The sequence below is a fragment of the Stylophora pistillata genome, chromosome 2 (genome assembly GCF_964205215.1).
Source record: "Stylophora pistillata chromosome 2, jaStyPist1.2, whole genome shotgun sequence".
NCBI lineage: Eukaryota > Metazoa > Cnidaria > Anthozoa > Scleractinia > Pocilloporidae > Stylophora > Stylophora pistillata.
In genome coordinates, this window is record NC_142520.1 from 27,727,677 (window position 1) to 27,746,129 (window position 18,453).

At 38.9% G+C, this 18,453-nt stretch overlaps 2 protein-coding genes across 3 annotated transcripts in view; both read left to right on the top strand.

The window, feature by feature from the left end:
• Window positions 1-1,917: 1,917 nt before the first annotated feature.
• Window positions 1,918-3,727, top strand: LOC148738145 (uncharacterized). Its single transcript, XM_088749390.1, has 2 exons — window positions 1,918-2,637; window positions 3,461-3,727. The coding sequence occupies exons 1-2, from the start codon at window positions 1,918-1,920 to the stop codon at window positions 3,725-3,727; spliced, it is 987 nt and encodes a 328-aa protein (XP_088605516.1).
• Window positions 3,728-4,995: 1,268 nt separating this feature from the next.
• Window positions 4,996-18,453, top strand: part of LOC111333723 (muscle, skeletal receptor tyrosine protein kinase) — a 48,683-nt gene continuing 35,225 nt past the window's right edge. For both annotated transcript variants that reach the window (XM_088748042.1, XM_088748043.1), the window contains exons 1-3: window positions 4,996-5,317; window positions 11,479-11,638; window positions 16,841-17,292. In XM_088748042.1, the coding sequence (XP_088604168.1) occupies window positions 5,242-5,317; window positions 11,479-11,638; window positions 16,841-17,292 (688 nt within the window). In that variant the 5' untranslated portion in view covers window positions 4,996-5,241. The remainder of the gene's footprint in view (window positions 5,318-11,478; window positions 11,639-16,840; window positions 17,293-18,453) is intronic.

The following is an 18,453-nucleotide window of genomic DNA, read 5'->3' on the forward strand; positions in this document are numbered from 1 at the left end:
TTTAACTTTTGTTTTGAAAACTCAAGAAATTTGCATAATTTTTACTCATTAGCATATGTCATGTTAAATAATGCTATGGAAAATGTAATAAAGAAGAGTCACACTAATTATGTTGTTATTGTTTAGGAGTGTATACATGGTAGTGTGTGAGAATTTTTTTCACCTGGATTGCTGTACAATTTGCCAGAAATGTTGTCATTGAAAAAAACACAAAATTTGAACATATCTTAGTGTAGATTTGGCTGTTCAAGGGTACCCTCCTGAAAAAAAAGAAAAAAAAAGAAGCTTGAACAAAACTAATACCATATCTACCAATACTTCACCAAGTTATGCCTATGTGGAAAGTTTGAGCTAATTCTGTGATGTGCACTGTAGCACCTTTTGCATGGTTTTCTCATGGATAGCCTCTTAAAAGTTGCCAAGTTACGCCCTCTTCTTAAGAAGCCTTCTCTGGATCATACGCAGTTTTCAAACAATCACCCCGTTTCAAATCTTACCTTTATCAGTAAAGCAATTGAAAAGTCTGTTGCTAACCGACTGATTACCTATATTAACAAAAACAAGTTGAACGAGATATTTCAGTCAGCCTATAAGCAGTATCATAGCACAGAAACGGCTCTCATTCGCGTGCACAATGACATCCTCACAGCCATTGATAACTGTAGAACAGTAATTCTGTTACTTTTAGATCTCTCTGCTGCCTTTGATACGATTGATCACGATATTCTTCTTTCTCGTATACATGAACGCTTCGAAGTTACTGGCAAGCCATTTTTATGGTTCCAATCTTATTTTTCCGAACGCATGCAGTATGTGTCTGTAGATGGCAGAACTTCCGTGAAACGTACTATTCAGTGTGGTGTACCGCCCATTTTTGCATTCAAGGAAAAGCACGCAAGCAAATGACATAATATTAAAAGAGCACGATGTCGTGATAACAGACAAAAAACAAATGGCGAAGCTTTTTAATAGTTATTAGGGACTTTGAGCAAACCACGACGGCTACGGCAACGTGAACGTGGAAAAACAATAGATCTAATCGGCAGAACAATAGCCCAGCACGTGCGTTTTAAAACTTTGTACATTTCTTAGCCGTCCTCTGCAAAACAACAACGTGAAATCACCAAAATTTGCGTCGTCTGCGAAGCGAAACCGCGGCGGCAAATTATTTTAATTTACATTTGGAACTCAACACTACTTTTATGCGTTACGTTGAGTTTGAGGAGTGGCGCCCTATGAGACGGTAAACACATGCAGCCATTTTCGAAATTCTAATTAAAAGTAGAAACTCATTTTTTAATCGACGTTTTCTGTGGCGTTGCTGTCCTGACTGCTTATAGTCCCTATTTTGTTAACATCGCGGACGGCGTGCCAGAGATTATGGAACAGAGTTATGGAAAAGAGTTGGATGCGCATCCTAGCATTCAGGCGATTTTCAACAACAATGAACAGCTCGCTGTGAGAAACAAATTTGCTTTTCAATGTACTAATAAAACCCAGGTGGAAGCTTTGTTACTCAAAATAAACTCCCGCAAATCCTGTGGTTATGACGGAATACCACCGCGACTGGTAAAATAGTCTGCCAACGCGATTGCTGGTTCTGTTGCTGCAATAATGAATCACTCGATCAGGACAGGACAGTATCCTTCGCGCTGGAAATTAGGTCAAGTTACTCCTTTATTTAAAAAGGAAGATGAACTGAACAAACGCAATTATCGACCAGTGACCGTTCTACCTGCGCTCAATAATGTTTTCGAGAGGCTGCTTTGAGCTCAAATGGGCAACTTTTACCAAAACATATTGTCATAATACGTATCTGCGTACAGAAGGTACCATAGCTGTGAGACATCTTTGCTTAGGCTGACTGACGACTGGAGGCGTAGTCTAGATAATAAAGAGATCGTGGTGGTTATATCAATGGATTTGTCAAAAGCTTTCGACACCGTACCTCATGCTTTGCTACCAGCGAAACTGAAAGCGTATGGTTTGCATAAATCCAGCTGTGCCCTTATCGGTGACTACTTGACGGATAGAATGCAGCGAGTGATGAATGTTGGTGATATTTATTCGGATTGGATGAGCGTGAAGCGTGTCGTGCCTCAAGGCAGCGTCCTGGGACCCATGTTTTTCAACATGTTCCTCAATGACCTCATCTTTCACATCAAGTCTGTAAAACCAAACACTTATGCTGATGACTGCCAACTGCACACATCTGACTTAGACCCAGTAGCCTTGGAACAGCGGATCGAAGACAATGAGATGAAAGCCAACCCCGCCAAACACCAAGGGATGGTTCTTGGCAAAACCGATCACCCTTTCTCCTTCTCAACCACAAGAGGCCTGGAACTTTTTGGAATAATTCTTGATAATGAACTTAATTTCAAGGAACACATATCCTCTATATGTAAAAAAATAAATAATCAGTTCAGTGTCTTCAAAAGATTTGGCAAACTTATTTCCACCGAAATTATGCTTCGCCTCAATAAAACGTTTGTGTTACCCCATTTTCATTACTGTTCAATGATATGGCACTTTTGTAATTCAGAGGACTCTGTTAAACTGGACACCTTAAATAGAAGTATTTTAAGATTTGTTTTGAAGGACTGGGACTCGACCTATGATGATCTTTTAGACAAGGTAGGTGTGTGTGGTTTGGCCAACAGGAGGATACAAAATATGATGATTTGTATATTCAACTGTCTCCATCATCTTGGTAAATATCCGTGGTATTTGAAACAACTGATCAAGCTAAGATCTACTGCTTACTCCCTAAGGGGCACCAATATTTTATCACTTCCTAAGCCGTTTACAACCTCATATGGTCTAACTTCTTTTAGCTATTCATCTGTTAAGTACTGGAACTCCCTCCCTGACCACTTTAGAAAGACTGTAGACTATACTGAATTTAAGCGCAAACTATTAGTACACGGTTTCTGTTAATATTACATTAATAATATATTATATTATTATATTAATGATTATTATATTATCATATTATTAAATTATGAATTATTTTTTTATCTTTTTAGCCTTGCTGTAATTTTTAAAATTAGTAATTAGGATCGGAGATACTAGCTTGTAAGCTACACTGAAATCCGAGGATAAATGAAGCTGATGTATGTATGTATGTATGTATGTATGTATGTATGTATCTATGTATGTATGTATGTATGTATGTATGTATCTATGTATCTATGTATGTATGTATGTATGTATGTATCTATGTATGTATGTATGTATGTATGTATGTATGTATGTATGTATGTAATGTATGTATGTATGTATGTATGTATGTATGTATGTATGTAATGTATGTAGGTATGTATGTGTTCCACAGCGTTCTGTTTTGGGACCGATTTTGTACCTTCTCTACACTTCAACGCTCTCTGACATTGTTAACAGATTTAACTTGGGTTATTATTTTTGTGCTGATGATTCGCAAGTTTATTTATCCTTTCAGCCAACTATACTTGGTGACAAGGATTTAGCTGTGCGTTGTGTACATGAGATTGATCACTGGATGTTGGCTAACCGTCTTAAACTAAATAAGGATGAGACTGAATTACTAGTGATCTCTGCTAAACATATATCTATGCCAACTGTTCAAGAAATCTCTGTCGTCGGTGAGACCATCCGCCCCTCACAGAAAGCTAGAAATATTGGTGTTACCTTTGACAATCATTTTCTTTTCAAGTATCTGCAAATCATCTTTTTATCATCTCCGTAATATCAGCTATATAAGAAAGTATTTGTCATTGACCATCACTGAAATACTTGTTCATGCATTTGTATCTTCAAAATTGGATTATTGTAATTCATTACTCTATGGACTACCGAGTAAAAAGTTACAGAACGTCCAGAACGCCGCTGCTCGTCTCATCTCTCTTTCAAGAAAACATGAACACATTACGCCTATTCTAATAAATCTTCACTGGCTTCCGATACATCATCGTATTGTGTTGAAAATTCTACTCATCACGTACAAAGCTCTGAACAATCTTGCACTATCGTACATTCGTGATCTACTCACACCTTACGTTCCAGCTCGTTAACTGCGTTCATCCTCTAAAAATCTCCTTGTAATTCCTCATTTTAATTTGAAGACATACGTTGCAAGATCTTTTTCTGTAGCTGCCCCCACACTCTGGAACACTTTGCTGTCCGATATCATGAACAGCTCCTCAGCGTCCGTTTTTAAAAACAAACTTAAAAATTTTCTTTTTAAAAAAGCGTTTGTCTAATTTTACAATTGTGTCACTCTTGTTAAGCGCCTTTGAACTTTGAGGAAACTAGCGCCATGTAAATACTTTATTATTATTATTATTATTATTATTATTATTATTGTTATCATTATTATTATTACGGTGTTTTAGATAACAAAAGCGATACATAAAGGGCGATCGATATTAACGGTTAACAAGACTTGAAGTACAATCGGCTTGAGTTGATGACGTTCCGGCAGTGATTTCAATCTAATCTCATCTGTCAACCAATACTTTCGAAATGTTGTTCTCGCTCTCGGGTCCCCCCCCCCCCCCCTTGAAAATCCCACCTGATTTCTTGAACTAACGCTCAATCTTCCAGCCCTGTTCCAGCCCTGGGCACGAAACCGTACAGCTAGGAATCTTTATTTCATGGAGTATTGTCATTGAATAGTCGAGAATAATTATATTATCACATAAATACTTTGACTTCTGAGTTCATCCTTCGAGCAAGAAACGAAGATGAATACGTGACATTACCAGTGAAACACAATATTAATACGTTTGCATACAGCGAGTCTCAACCTTAAATCGACATGCGTGGAAACCATAAACAATACAACAGAGAAATGATAGCAAAATGGGACTTACATAAAACTGTTGATATATATCGAGATACATTTATTCTTCCCACGTAAAACATTGCAACGTCTATTACTAGTTTAACTCGTATCCTGTTTTCCTTTCTTATTATTTCGGTTGGGTGAGTATTTCCGTCAATACTCTCGATTTACAAGCTGAGTGTTTCCGTTCGAGGAACCGTCGAGTCATCACGCTATTCAGTTTGGTGCACGATTTGCACATACCATTGTTAATTTATTGGTTGACATTGGTATAATTTTAGTAACACAACGTTTTAGTAGAAAGATTATCGTTACTACGTTCAAGAAAATATAGGACTTCGCGATTGCAGAAACGTGGGATCCCAAACGGTAACTCAATCAAGTTTGACGCATTTTTGTCGTCTATTACTCACAATATGGAAAAGATTTCGCGTCCAATGGTTGTGTTCGTTGTTTTGAGCTTATTCGTATGCGCTATCACTGTATCTGAAGGTAAGAATTGGTCAATCTTGTCTCGTAATTTGCGCTGAAAATCTTTTTATTGCCCAGTGATATGTGATAGATTAGTTTGGAAATTGAGACAATATTCGCTTCACTCTATCGGTGGCTTTAAACTGTGAATTTGATCAACCAATTATTTTGAAAATCGGAGCCAAAAACATTCAATGAAAGAGTATGCCTCATTGCACCGTCATAGATAAAAATATCATTTCGTCAGTTTAGACACAACATGTATGTTTAGTATTTTAAGCAATGTCTGTCTTTCGATCACTAATTATTCCGCGAGTGAAGCAGCTCAAATTCCATTATTTCGCCCATGACGGGTTTCGCCCACATCGTTTCGCCCAGAACGAGAATGCTTTCGCCCAGAAGTAGAAGTGATTAAATGCAGTCGTCTAGGTTGAAATTGTAAATTCGCTCTGACGAAAGGCTAACGCTCGAAACGTCAGCTTTGTAACTCGTTACGGTCGACGCATCACAGTTTCTTTAGAAACTTTCACCCTTTATTCATAAATCTAGTCAGGACTAGTGCACGAGTGCGCGTGGGTGGAATAGCCTAAGTTTTCAGATTCCGACAAAGCATGCGGTACGAAATAACGAGTTTCGCCCATATTTTTTCGCCCAGAACGAGAATGGTTTCGCCCAGAAGTAGAAGTGATTAAATCTACTCGTCTAATTTGGTTATGTCAACTAAGTTGACATTGCAAATTGGCCACCGTAACGAGTTAAAAGGCTGGCGTTTCGAGCTTTTGCCCTTCGTCATTCCCTCTGACGAAAGGCTAACGCTCGAAACGTCAGCTTTGTAACTCGTTACGGCCGACGCATCACCACAGTTTCTTCAGAAACTTTCACCCTTTATTCATAAATCTAGTCAGGACTAGTGCATGAGTGCGCGTGGGTGGAATAGTTTAAAGGGCCTGTAATCCCAAAAATCGTACATTTTCTTTTCACATAGCTGCTTAGAAAATATATCAAGTACTTCAAATGTGCTATTCGTTTTTTCTAAAATGTCCATTTTCACCTTGAAAAAGCTCTTCCAAATTCGAGACATTCGCCGTCTAGAATTGCGCCATCTTTCCTGTGACGTCACGGGTGGAACCTTCCTGTACTGAGGTCAAAAGCTTTCTTTTACGATTGCGTGAGATATATGCAAGTCTCCTTCGCAGCCCCTGTTTGCCGGTCTAGTCACGATTTTTTTTACTTATAATTGGGTTGATTATATTAACATTTTTCGTAATAGTAAAGCATTGTGTCGTCCAGTTTTGTGGTAATTCAAACAAAACCGGGCCTACAATGCATAAATTTCCAAAAGAAGCAAATTTGAAGCGACAATGGGTTAAATTTGTTCAAGTTAAAAGAGCCGATTTTGACGAGCCGTCCGAACATTCTGTTGTCTGTAGTAGTCATTTGTCTCCCGATTGCTATGAGAAAAGCCATATGGTCGAAATGGGTCTTAAAAGGCTAGCAAAAGCTACTTCTTCCTGTTGCTGCGCTGACGATTCATGCCCTACCAGAAAAAAATTCTTCCGAGGTAAAAAAGCGACCTTTGCATTCAGCAGACAGCGAAGATCCGGAGGAGAAGTAGAGCTCTTCAAAAGTTGGAAGTTAACAGGGTGAGTATCGAACTGATTTACGCGGAAACCTCCAGATTTTAGGCTCTCTTAAAACACCTTTCTTTCTCATCTGTTAAAAGATTATGGGGAAACCAGTTGTTCGGGAGCCATTCATGAGCCCAAAAAAGACACTGGCCTGTTTGAACCTTTGCCTGAAACCGAAACACGTATCAAGAAAGAATTCGTTGATGTCGGTATACAATGCGATCTACAATTTAGTTGGTTCAATATTCTACGAACGTCTACGGCGAGTGTGGATGAGACAAAAATCTGTCAAAAGAAATCTTCGTAGAGCATCTTTGCCAGCCCTGCTTACTGCTTTCTTTGAGAAACCCTGCGAAGAAGTAACAGTTGGAGAATTTGTGTCACGGTTTACACAGCGGTGAAGTTGTCAGCAATCAAAGGTCATTACAGAAACACTTTTTTACTTTGAATAGAAATTAAAAGATCCAGAGTTCAGCTTGCGAAACTATCTCTCTATATTCCAATCGAAGCAAACACAAGAAGGTTCGATAATTATAGATATACAGGCCACACTCGCAAATCTTTACGTTACAACTTGTTTGTCAATAATGATACTTCGGAGATGAAGGAAAGCACTATATAAATATTTCCTATCAAACAGGCACAAACCGCTTGTGCTGTAGGACATGAACAATTATGATCTGCATTTACATGTACCTTTGTTTCTGTCAGAGGTTTAACGATTTTAATCCAGTGTCAGAAGTTCCAAAATCAGTTGGAAAAGTGCTTCGGATTTTATTTACCGCACTAGATGGCAGAGCGACAAAGGCCTTTCAAAGGAAAAGTTGAATCGGTGTTGAACAAAAGTTTAAACCGATTTCAACTTGATCAACACACTTTGAACAAGCTCTCAACATTTTTTACGTTTTCAACAATGTTGGACGACCTGTTTAAACGCACTGGACATTTGTTTCAACAAAGTGTTGCATGCATGTTGAAGCAAATGTTGAAACTGTTTAAATTGGCCTTTGTAAAGGAAAAGTTGAATCGATGAACGAAAGGTTTCAATTAAAACTTGATTCAATACGCTTTCAACATTTTTTACGTTTTCAACAAATACAATGAATATATGAAGTTCATATATTTTGAACTGCGGTATTAAATACGTATGATGCACGATCCTTCACAGTAGATAGCGCTATTTATGCAATAGCGAAAATCAGACCTGAAAAAAATCAGGCCTGTACAGGATTCGAACCACTGACCTCTTCGATACTAGTGCAGCGCTCTACCAATTGAGCTAACCAGCCAACTGGGAGCAGGCCGTTAAGTTGATTCGTAATAAACCCGTGATGATAAATCAGATACAATGATTATATGAAGTTCATATATTTTGAACTGCGGTATTAAATACGTATGATGCACGATCCTTCACAGTAGATAGCTTGTTAGCTCAATTGGTAGAGTGCTGCACTCAGAGGTCAGTGGTTCGAATTCCGTACATGCCTGATTTTTTTCAGGTCTGATTTTCGCTATTGCATAAATAGCGCTATCTACTGCGAAGGATCGTGCATCATACGTATTTAATACCGCAGTTCAAAGTATATGAACTTCATATATTCATTGTATCTGATTTATCATCACGGGTTTATTACGAATCAACTTAACGGCCTGCTCCCAATTGGCTTGTTAGCTCAATTGGTATAGCGCTGCACTAGTATCGCATAGGTCAGTGGTTCGAATCCCGTACAGGCCTGATTTTTTTCAGGTCTGATTTTCGCTATTGCATAAATAGCGCTATCTACTGCGAAGGATAGTGCATCATACGTGTTTTCAACAATGTTGGACGACCTGTTTAAACGCATCGAACATTTGTTTCAACAAACTGTTGAATGCATGTTGAAGCAAACGTTGAAACCGTTGAAACGAGCCTTAACTCGAAAAACGTTAACCTAAACATGCGTATGCCCAGAACGAACGTTGTGAAATGCCGTGAATAACGTGACTTTTCCTGACACCTTAAAAATGGTGAAGCGAACAAGTTGTCTCTTTCACTGAGAATTAAGCGGGGATTTGAGAGGTAATTCGAGCACGAAATACAAAAGAGCCGTTTAAAAATATTCATCGAAAAATTATGGCTATGATTTTGGTTTTATCTGCAGCACTTACTCTCTTGAGAAGGTTGCGTTTGTTTTGTGTTGAAGCAAACTGAACGCTGTTGAAAGCATTCGATTTTCTGATTCCGGTAAAGCGTGCAGTGTAAGTTCTTACTAAAGAAAATTTCTGTCTTGCAAAAATCTCATCTTTTTACTTGAAAAGAAAACTGAATTTTACTCGGAAAGGTGCCAAGTTGGCAAAATTTATTGTGTCCACTGCTTCCAAAGTGAAGTCAAACGCAATTTAAATATGAATAGCAACAATGAATAATTACACTGTGTTGTTTATGAATAGACGCGCGGTCCTAATTTCAATTTGTCAACAAGTTTGATAAGATTTTGTTAGCCTTTTGTCAGTTAACTGGCCAAACCAGGTTTCGGAAAGAAAATTAACTAAACTACAGAGGAAGAAGTACCGCTCCGTGCAAGCGAAAATACTAAGCTACTGGGACCAGTTCGCCTGCCACCAAAAGTCAGCAGCTCAGGTACTCAAGGCTTGTTCCCATGTCAATGGACCAATAGTTTGAGAATAAATAGGATAAGAGGGATTAAGTTTATTTATTATAAAAGTTAGATAATCGAGGCAAAGTAAGCTTATGTTTTTCTTACGAATCTCGACTCTCGACCAGTCTTTTCAGAAATAATTCTCGTCGGATCAGATATTCTTATTCCGTGTACCCAGTTCTTTCAACGAAACGAGTATAGGTCTGGGCGAAACGCGTTTGGGTCTGGGCGAAACGCTTTATGGGCGAAACTAGTTCTGGGCGAAACCCGCGGCTTCCGATCGTAATTGCCCGAAACATTACTTAATATCACGAGAGTTTCTCAATTGTAGGACGACGTAACTACATAACTACATGGATAAGTGAATGACTTTGAAAAAAATGGCCGAAGAATTAATCGAAGCCTCAGAAGTCAAAAATTGTATATCAATCAGATAAAGTAATCAAGAAAATGGATTACAAACTGATCGTGTGGAACAAACTCTTAGTGGGTATGATAAGCGTTTACTTGCTGGCATTACAACATTTTGACCATAGAAATAAATCGAGATTTTTGGAACCCATCAAGAATCCGATTTGAACTCCTAGTCATTTCAAGTTTGTGCGCGATGTGAACAGAATTATTTGTTGTTTCTTCGCCAACTTGCTAGAACTCCCTCAGCTCGTTCAACACAACTTTTGTTCCTTTTATAAACAGGATTTTATTTTGCATAACAATAAGACCCTTTAGCAATTAAACACTGATTTATGCAGAGTGACAGACACGTTGTTTTGTTAAGTGAATAACGCGATGAAGATATAAACAAGCAAAGTTATGTGGAAGTTGAACCGAAGTTGATGAAAACTCTTCTTTTTTATGGGCCTTAACACGTAGGCCGAAGTCACGTTTTCTAAAGTGTAATTGTCCACCCTGTCAAAGTACTCCGGTAACCCTTTCCAAGTTTTTTTTTTTTAATCGTGCCTTTTAAGTGCTTCACATTTTGATTTAGTAGCGGATTTAGGAGGAGAGTTTGAATGTTCGAAACTATGTGGCTTTTTCTACGAGTTGTCTGGAACCATATTTCTTCCAACGAAAAAATCTTTTCTAATTACTGTACTTGCAGATGTAGCCAGGCCACTCTACAAAGGCCGCCTCGAAAGCAAAGGGGATGAAGCGGCTGTGGAAAGGTGTCCAAACTAGTTGCTTGGTTGCCGGCTAATGTGGGGCAGTCAATATTGGGGGCTCGCGGCGTTCTGTTACACCGTTCGTCAATTTGTGACTTACACGTACTGTTCATTGTTGAGTTTAAGCATCGCGTTAGAGGAAAAAATTGAACTCTGATTTCATTCACTATTCATGTAATCCTTAAGAGGATACTTATAGAAAAAATAACAAAACATATCTTGTTTATAGTAACTTGAAATATTATCACAGTTAGGTGTGAAAACGGCCGGAAGCATTCGGAAAAAAGTACACTTTTTCTCTGTCGGCTGCAGTTTGCCGCAAGCATTGTTATCACTTCTTTGTGACGTGCTTTAGCGATCTCTACCGTAGTGGAGAGGTGCCTTTCCGACTAAACCAGACAAAACACTTGGAAAAATATGCAGACAGAAAAACAGACAGAAAAACAGAGCGAAAAATGCATAATAAGAACAGCATTGGTGGGTTGATTGCTTGCACGGGATGGAAAGAGCATTTTTCAGGATTAGGTTACGTAAAGAGAAAAAAAAGGGGAAAGTATGGAAAGTACATTTTCAGGATTAGGTCCCGTCAAGAGAAAAAAATAAGAAATTATTCTCTCTTGGTCCCCTTTCTTTTTTACAAAATAGCGCCAAAAAATGTTTCTATCAACGAATAGGAGAATATTTTAGGCCTTTGTTTGCGAAGTTGGGCGCCTAAATTATCGTGAAATGTTTGTCATTTCGTTTGTTTTTAGGGGCGTTCTTTCCACCGCGGGTACAATGTTCAACAATCGCTCCAGATCAGAAGGTGGGATGTGTGGTGCCGGAAAATACAAACATGACCGCATGCCGTTTTCTTGGATGCTGCTGGAATGGTACGGAAGCAGATCCTGCAAAGAAATGTTACACAAAAAGGTATGGACAGGAAGCAACAGATGAAAACTAGAATATTTGAAAGAACGAAATAAGAAGATAAAAATGTCTCCAGTGCCCATTCAATCCTCTGATCCAAAGGAGTGGCGAGCTTCTTGTTTCTCTTTACAATATCGCCCCTGAATCACACATGAAGATTATGAGAATAGACGAAATGATCACCACTTTAGGAATTTCTTGATTGTTAAGCAAATTCTCCTCCGCAGCGCCGTAGAGAATATGTAAGTAAACTGTTTGGAGAATATACAAGCGTATAAAGGGTTTATTTGCGACAAAGATAGGAGAAATATAGACGAGCAAATTTGAAGAAAAAAACTGAAAGATAATCACAAAAGGCGCCAAATTAATTTTCGAGATCGAACCGCCTCCCAGTTAGCTCAATGGATAGAGCGCTGGACTGTTGTGCGGAAGTCGATGGTTCGAGTCCCGGCCGGATCAACACTCAAGGTCTTAAAAACAAGTGAGAAGAATATGCTACCTTTCTATATCAAGAAATGGTTAGATACTCTACTCTTCTCGGATAGGGACGAATAGATAGAGGTCCCGTCTCCTGCAGGGTTAGGGGTAGGAGACGTAAATTTCCCACGCACGAGATTACCGTGTGATTGATGTCCTCTCCTGGGGTGGTTGCTGAGTGGAAATTGGCCCTGAAAAGCCCCTATGGGAAGTGGTCTTATCATTCGACAATGTGACGTTGTTGTGGCTAGTGCTCCCACGACTGACTACTTTCTATCAGACTATTGTTCTATCTTATGTGATCTCAACGTCGATAAACCGGCCTTACCAACAAAAACAATATCCTACAGGAAAATTAAAGATATTGATCGGCAAATTTTACGTGATGAGTTGGCAGAAACTAAGTTGTGCCTGAATAGTCCTAACACCCTAGATGATCTTGTTGAATGTTATAATTCAACTCTTTCTTCACTTCTTGATCGTCATGCTCCGCTGTTAACTAAGAGATTTAAAATCAGACCTCTTGTGCCCTGATTTGATAATGATATTAAACAAGCGAGGAAGGAAAGGCGAAGGACAGAAAAAAAAATGGCGTCAAACTGGCTGTGCTTCTGATTTTTTGGAATTTAAATCTAAGAGGAACTACACCACTTATCTTATGAATACTGCGCGTCGTGAATTTTTTAAGGAATTCATCGATAAGAACAGTTCCAATCCGAGGGATTTGTTCACGGCAACTAAGAAACTACTGAAGCATGATCATGTTGTTCCTTTTCCACCATCAAATAATTTATTAACTCTTGCTAATGAGATGGGCACGTTCTTTATTGATAAGATCAGAACGATTCACGCTAAGCTTGATAAATTAACATCTTCAGCTTTATTAGAAGTTTTTAGCAATGATACTGAATCATGGTCTGGTGCTTTGATGGATCATTTTAAACCATTGTCAGAAGGAGATATGCGTAAACTCATTGAAGGTTTTCCTAAAAAAAGTTGTATTTTGGATCCTATGCCAACGTCTTTGGTGATTAACTGTATTGACTTGCTTCTTCCAGTTATTACTAAAGTCATTAATCTGTCCCTGGAGTCTGGTTCGTTCGCATTAAACTGGCAATGTGCACTGGTTAATCCGTTATTAAAGAAGACCGGTCTTGATCTGATATTTAAGAACTATATGCCACTCATTAATCTTCAGTATGTGTCAAAACTTACTGAAAGGGCTGTCTTCAATCAGTTGCATGAACATATGATGGCAAATAGCATTTATCCCTTATTCCAGTCTGCATATAGAAAATACCACAGTACTGAGACTGCATTACTGAGAGTAATGAATGATATTTTTTTAAGTATGAACTCCCAACATGTAATGTTATTGGTTCTATTGGATCTTAGTGCAGCATTTGACACAGTGTCCCATGATGTGTTGCTCGATCGTTTGCAGAATGATGTTGGTTTACGTGGGAATGCTCTCAAATGGTTCCACTCCTATCTTTCTCAAAGAAGCCTGCGGGTCTCTATACATGGTACTCTGTCCAATTATTTCAAATTAGACTGATGTGTTCCACAGGGCTCTTGCCTTGGACCTTTATTATTCGTAGTTAATGCATCAAAGCTGTTCGCTATCATAAAGAAACATCTTCCTAGTGTGCATTGCTTTGCTGATGATACGCAATTGTATCTTAGTTTCAAGTCTGATGATAAGTCTAGTCTCGATGAAGCTGTCAGTGCTATGAATAGATGTATTTGTGATTTAAGAAATTTGATTATTAGGAATAGGCTAATGATTAATGACGATAAAACTGAGTTGATCTTAATAGGAACTAGACAACAATTAGGTAAGATCAACGATGAATGGAATATTTCCGTAGGTGATCGTGATATTTATCCTAGTTCCTGTGTTAGTTATCTCGATGCATGGTTTAATAATAAGTTGTCAATGTCAACGCACGCTAATAAAATTTGTAATTCCACGTTTTATCACCTACATAATATTAGGAGGATTAAGAATTATTCATCTCGCGATTCGTTATTAACGCTTATTCATGCTTTTATAACTAGTCGTTTAGACTATTTTAATGGACTTTTGTATGGCCTTCCTAGGTCGCAAATAGCCAACTTGCAACATGTGCAGAATGCTGCGGCTAGACTTGTAGTGAGTTTAAGTAAGTATTCGCATATTTCTCCTGCGCTTTGTCAACTTCACTGGTTACCAGTACAACATCGTGCTCATTTTAAGATCATAATTTTTAACATTTAAAGCTATTCATGGATGGGTGCCTAGGTATATCGTTGAACTAATTAACATCAAGCCTAGGTCTGTATATAATATTAGATCTAATCAAAGTTTATTACTTGACCCTCCTAAGGGGAAAATGCTTGCCACGTTGGGTGACAGAACATTCTCTGCTGCTGCCCCGTACTTATGGAATGCTCTGCCAGCTGAATTACGTGATATTCAATCATTTTCCATTTTTAAATGTAAGCTGAAGACCTATTTATTTCCTGCATCTTTCTAAAAGTACCCTGTCTGACAATTACTTTTATTAGTATTACTAATTAAGTTCCTTATTAAGATCCTTATTCCTAATTAAGATCCTTATTATGGATATTCCATGTTAGTATATACTAAAACAGTGGATAGCGTCGAAGGCGCGCTGTGATTGGCAAGTCAAACTCCGAATATCCCATGCTATTTACCTCCGAGCAGCTCGGCAAAAAAATGGCGTCCCAGTTTGCATCCGTGACAATCGAAGAAATCACTCAAATTAACGACGAAGCAGCCTCTGAAAACACAAAGGAAGCGACTTCGCGGCTCGGTAAATATCCACCACTAACCATCACCACTTCGGTGAATAGTTGTTAACTATTCCTATTTTTAAAATACATTGTTAATATTAATGTACATGTAATTAGTTTTATAAATTTGAATTTACTGTAGTATTCTAAGTTGTTAAGCGCTGTTGATCATTGAATTAAAATAGCGCTCTAGAATTATTATTCAGTATGGTCAATTAACATCTGTATGCATGTATGTGGGGTGGCAGGAAGAGTTTAATCTCATTTTGAGGAAAGCTCTTCAAAGTGACCACGCTTTTTGTTTTACGTCATAATGGATATTTCTATGCTTGGTACGCGATCTTGAAAGTGAAGAAAAATTAGGTGCTGAAATCACATTTCAACTGCCCAAAGGGGAGGAAAAAGACCATTGCACGTAGAGTCAAATTAATAGTAAAACATTTCTTACTTTTTAACAATCAATTGCCACCAAATCATGTTAGCAGGCACGTTGGATTAACCCTAGTGTTTACCTTACGGCAACCAACAAGTGTTGTAGAAAAACCAAACACAGAGGATATTTTTGTTTCGAAGAAAAACACGACGTAATAAATTTAAAAGAAAGGACAGTATTTGAAGGTGGAGCCCCCGTGTCGCAATGGAGTAGCGTGTTGATCATGGGTTCAATTCAAAGGTCGTGGGTTCGAGTCCCCCCGGGGGTGGAATTGTTTTTCTTGTCTTATAACTTTATGACTGTTATTTCTCACCAAGACGTTTTGAATGAACTGGAATTGAGTATTATCACGTATTTTGAATTGTTTGGTTCGCCAATATGTGCTAACTCTTTTTTAGCATAAATTCCTTTCCTCGACTTACTGATTGGAAATTTAGCGGGGAGACCTGCAACTTGTGCACCGAACATTTGCTAAATCGTCTTACACGCCATTGTCTTTACGTGAGGCATGGTTACCCAGTTGCCCGAGCCAGAGGCTCATGTATGAAACGTAAGACAACCCACCCATCCCATTGGAATGCTGTCTGTTTGGATTGTCCCTGTAAAACCCCATTGGCTTGTTTTTAATGGTGGTTAAAAAATATGGGAGAGACGAAAAAATTGCGCCTGAGTGTTCCAGCCATTCGGAGTTTATCCCGCTTTCTGTAGCTGAAGTGATTAAAAGTGTTGCTCATATCTCTGGATGCGATGCTTCTCAAATTTTAGTAGCCCCCTTCCCCTCCCCCATCCCCCCCACCGGCATTTCACCAGATTTCCTCTTGTTTTGCTCAAGGTCACATCACAATGATGGTGTCGCAATTGATGGTCTATATCAAATGCATGGCAGTGTCGGACCAAGAAGTCCGTGCCTATTTCTGACGATTACATTCCATGTTGATAGAAGGACTTTCCTTGTTCTCAAGATGTGGTGGCATCCAATGTAGTGGATCCTTTCGACTGCATAATTATATTCTTCATCCGATGAGTCTGACTGCTTACGTATTACCTCCTGAAGTATTATTCTCCGCTGAGACTGGCTGGTTTCTAACAGCATGTCAATCATTTATTCCTCACTGGGCAGATCAATTGCACGAAAGCATAATGGAAAGAACTGATTACAATTTTATGAACACTTGTTATTGTATCTCTCATTTAGTTCGTGCGCTATGATCAATCAACTTAGCAGGCCGTATTTCACTTAACGGCTCGTTAAATTTTAAAATTTTCCCCTCAGTTTGAACCCAGAGATATGACAAATATCTTACGAACCTTATCTTTTCCGCCCGGATTTAAGGCGCGCGCGCGCGCTTCGACCCTGGGCAATAGTTTCGTGCAGAAAGAAGAAACTCGGTTTGTAACTTACAGTGTGGACCTCGAATTGTGTTGATAAGGGGCAAATATAGCAGGTTGATCAAGAAGTTCAGCACTAAATAATTTCAATTTTTTTCTTTGTTTAGAGGAGGAAGCTGCATGCCTTATCGAGGAAAAGTCTGCCAAGCGTCATTCAACTCGTCCCTTCCAACTTACCGCAACAGCGATCGTTTCTTTGACAACAAATTTGGCCTACCAGCCACCGAAAAATTTCTTGCCAGGGTTCTAAACATAGTCGACCAGCTTGTGAAGGACAACGAAAAGTGCAGATACATCTTAAAAAGCTTGTTTTGTCATTACACTGTGCCCCCTTGTTATCCGGATGGCACAGACATAAAGTACTGCAGGGGAGACTGTGCGGCCATTTTCAAGGAATGTAGCGCCCCCCTGAATCAAGTGATTGGTGCCCTGCTACTGCATGTGGCTGCGAAAAACATCGATTTTATACATACGAGTCTACCGAACTGTTCTGGACACCACGTGGCAGAGTATTTTAAAGACAAACCAGGGCAAACCTGTATCAAGACGGGCTTTTTCAGTAAGTGAATATGTATTAAGTAATAAGGAATTTTTTTTAGAGCGACATTAACTTCTCCTGTGTTGCACAAAGGAATACAGACCAGTCTGGAAAGAGAATCGCGCAGTCTTTCACCCCCTAGCATCAGTGTGTGCATTTCCCATACTTTTTTCTCAGTAGAATCGGTTTATCCCAGTTATAGTCCAGTGATAATTGACATGCGTCACTCACAGCTGTTGGAAATAAGCCAATCTTAGCGGAGAATAATATTGGAATTTTTAGGACAACACGAGAATTTGTTCGTGAAATTTGAGCAGTAGTTAACCTTTTACGCCTTAGGTATGGGTCGCACTTCGGCAAAGTTTTCAACTTTGCCGGCAAAAAAACCACAGAAAATTTGAAACCGCAACCGGAAGGGAAACTTTTGGTTTCAACCATCAGGGTCGCACTATGTGAAAAAAATGTCAGTGATAACACTTTGATAAATCAGACACACGTTTATCGACGTGTCATGGGGAGAGAGCAGTGAGCTGACAAAGGAAAACAAACGTTTAAAAAAATGCGTCCCGTTGAAGCATTGTTAATAACGATCACGGTGATGCTTATTCTTCTTATTCAGTTAAATCACGAGCACTTTTTTTGTCTTTCGTATGATCTATGAAAGAGGGGTTAGCGGCTGTTTAACTGTTTTGACTGCCGCTATGATGAGAGCGAGAATTCGACGTCAGCGAAGATTACTTCGAGCGCCATATGCCTGGTCAGTTCCACGACCAGTCGAGTCGTTTGCTGTTTACTAACAAGCGATGACCGTTACCGCTGTGATAGTTATTGTTTAGTTTTCCGAAATCTGCCTGCCCCACCCAAGCACTACGGCGTCTTTGATGTTTTGGCCGGTTTTCAAAGTTTTTGCGAACTGGAAAAGTTAAGGTCGCATTCGGCAATGTACCCCGATGACAGATTTTTACACCAAAGTGACCACATTTACACCAAACTTTGTCAAGTGCGACCCATACCTTAATAGTGATGAGCGTCTGATTTTCCCGGGAGTATCAACCAAAAAGCTCATTTAAAAAAAAAAAAAAAAAACAGATTGCGAACTTCAGGTGTTCTTTGCTGTTAAACAACTTCTTCTTGTAATTATTATAGGAAATGTATAAAAACAGTTAGGAGAAGTGACACTGT

Excerpts from the sequence above, each read along its gene's own strand:
- LOC148738145 (XM_088749390.1), top strand. The coding sequence starts at position 1,918 with ATGGATTTGTCAAAAGCTTTCGACACCGTACCTCATGCTTTGCTACCA. Across the intron at positions 2,638-3,460 it reads ATGATGATCTTTTAGACAAG|CCAACTATACTTGGTGACAA; the intron begins GTAGGTGTGTGT and ends TTATCCTTTCAG.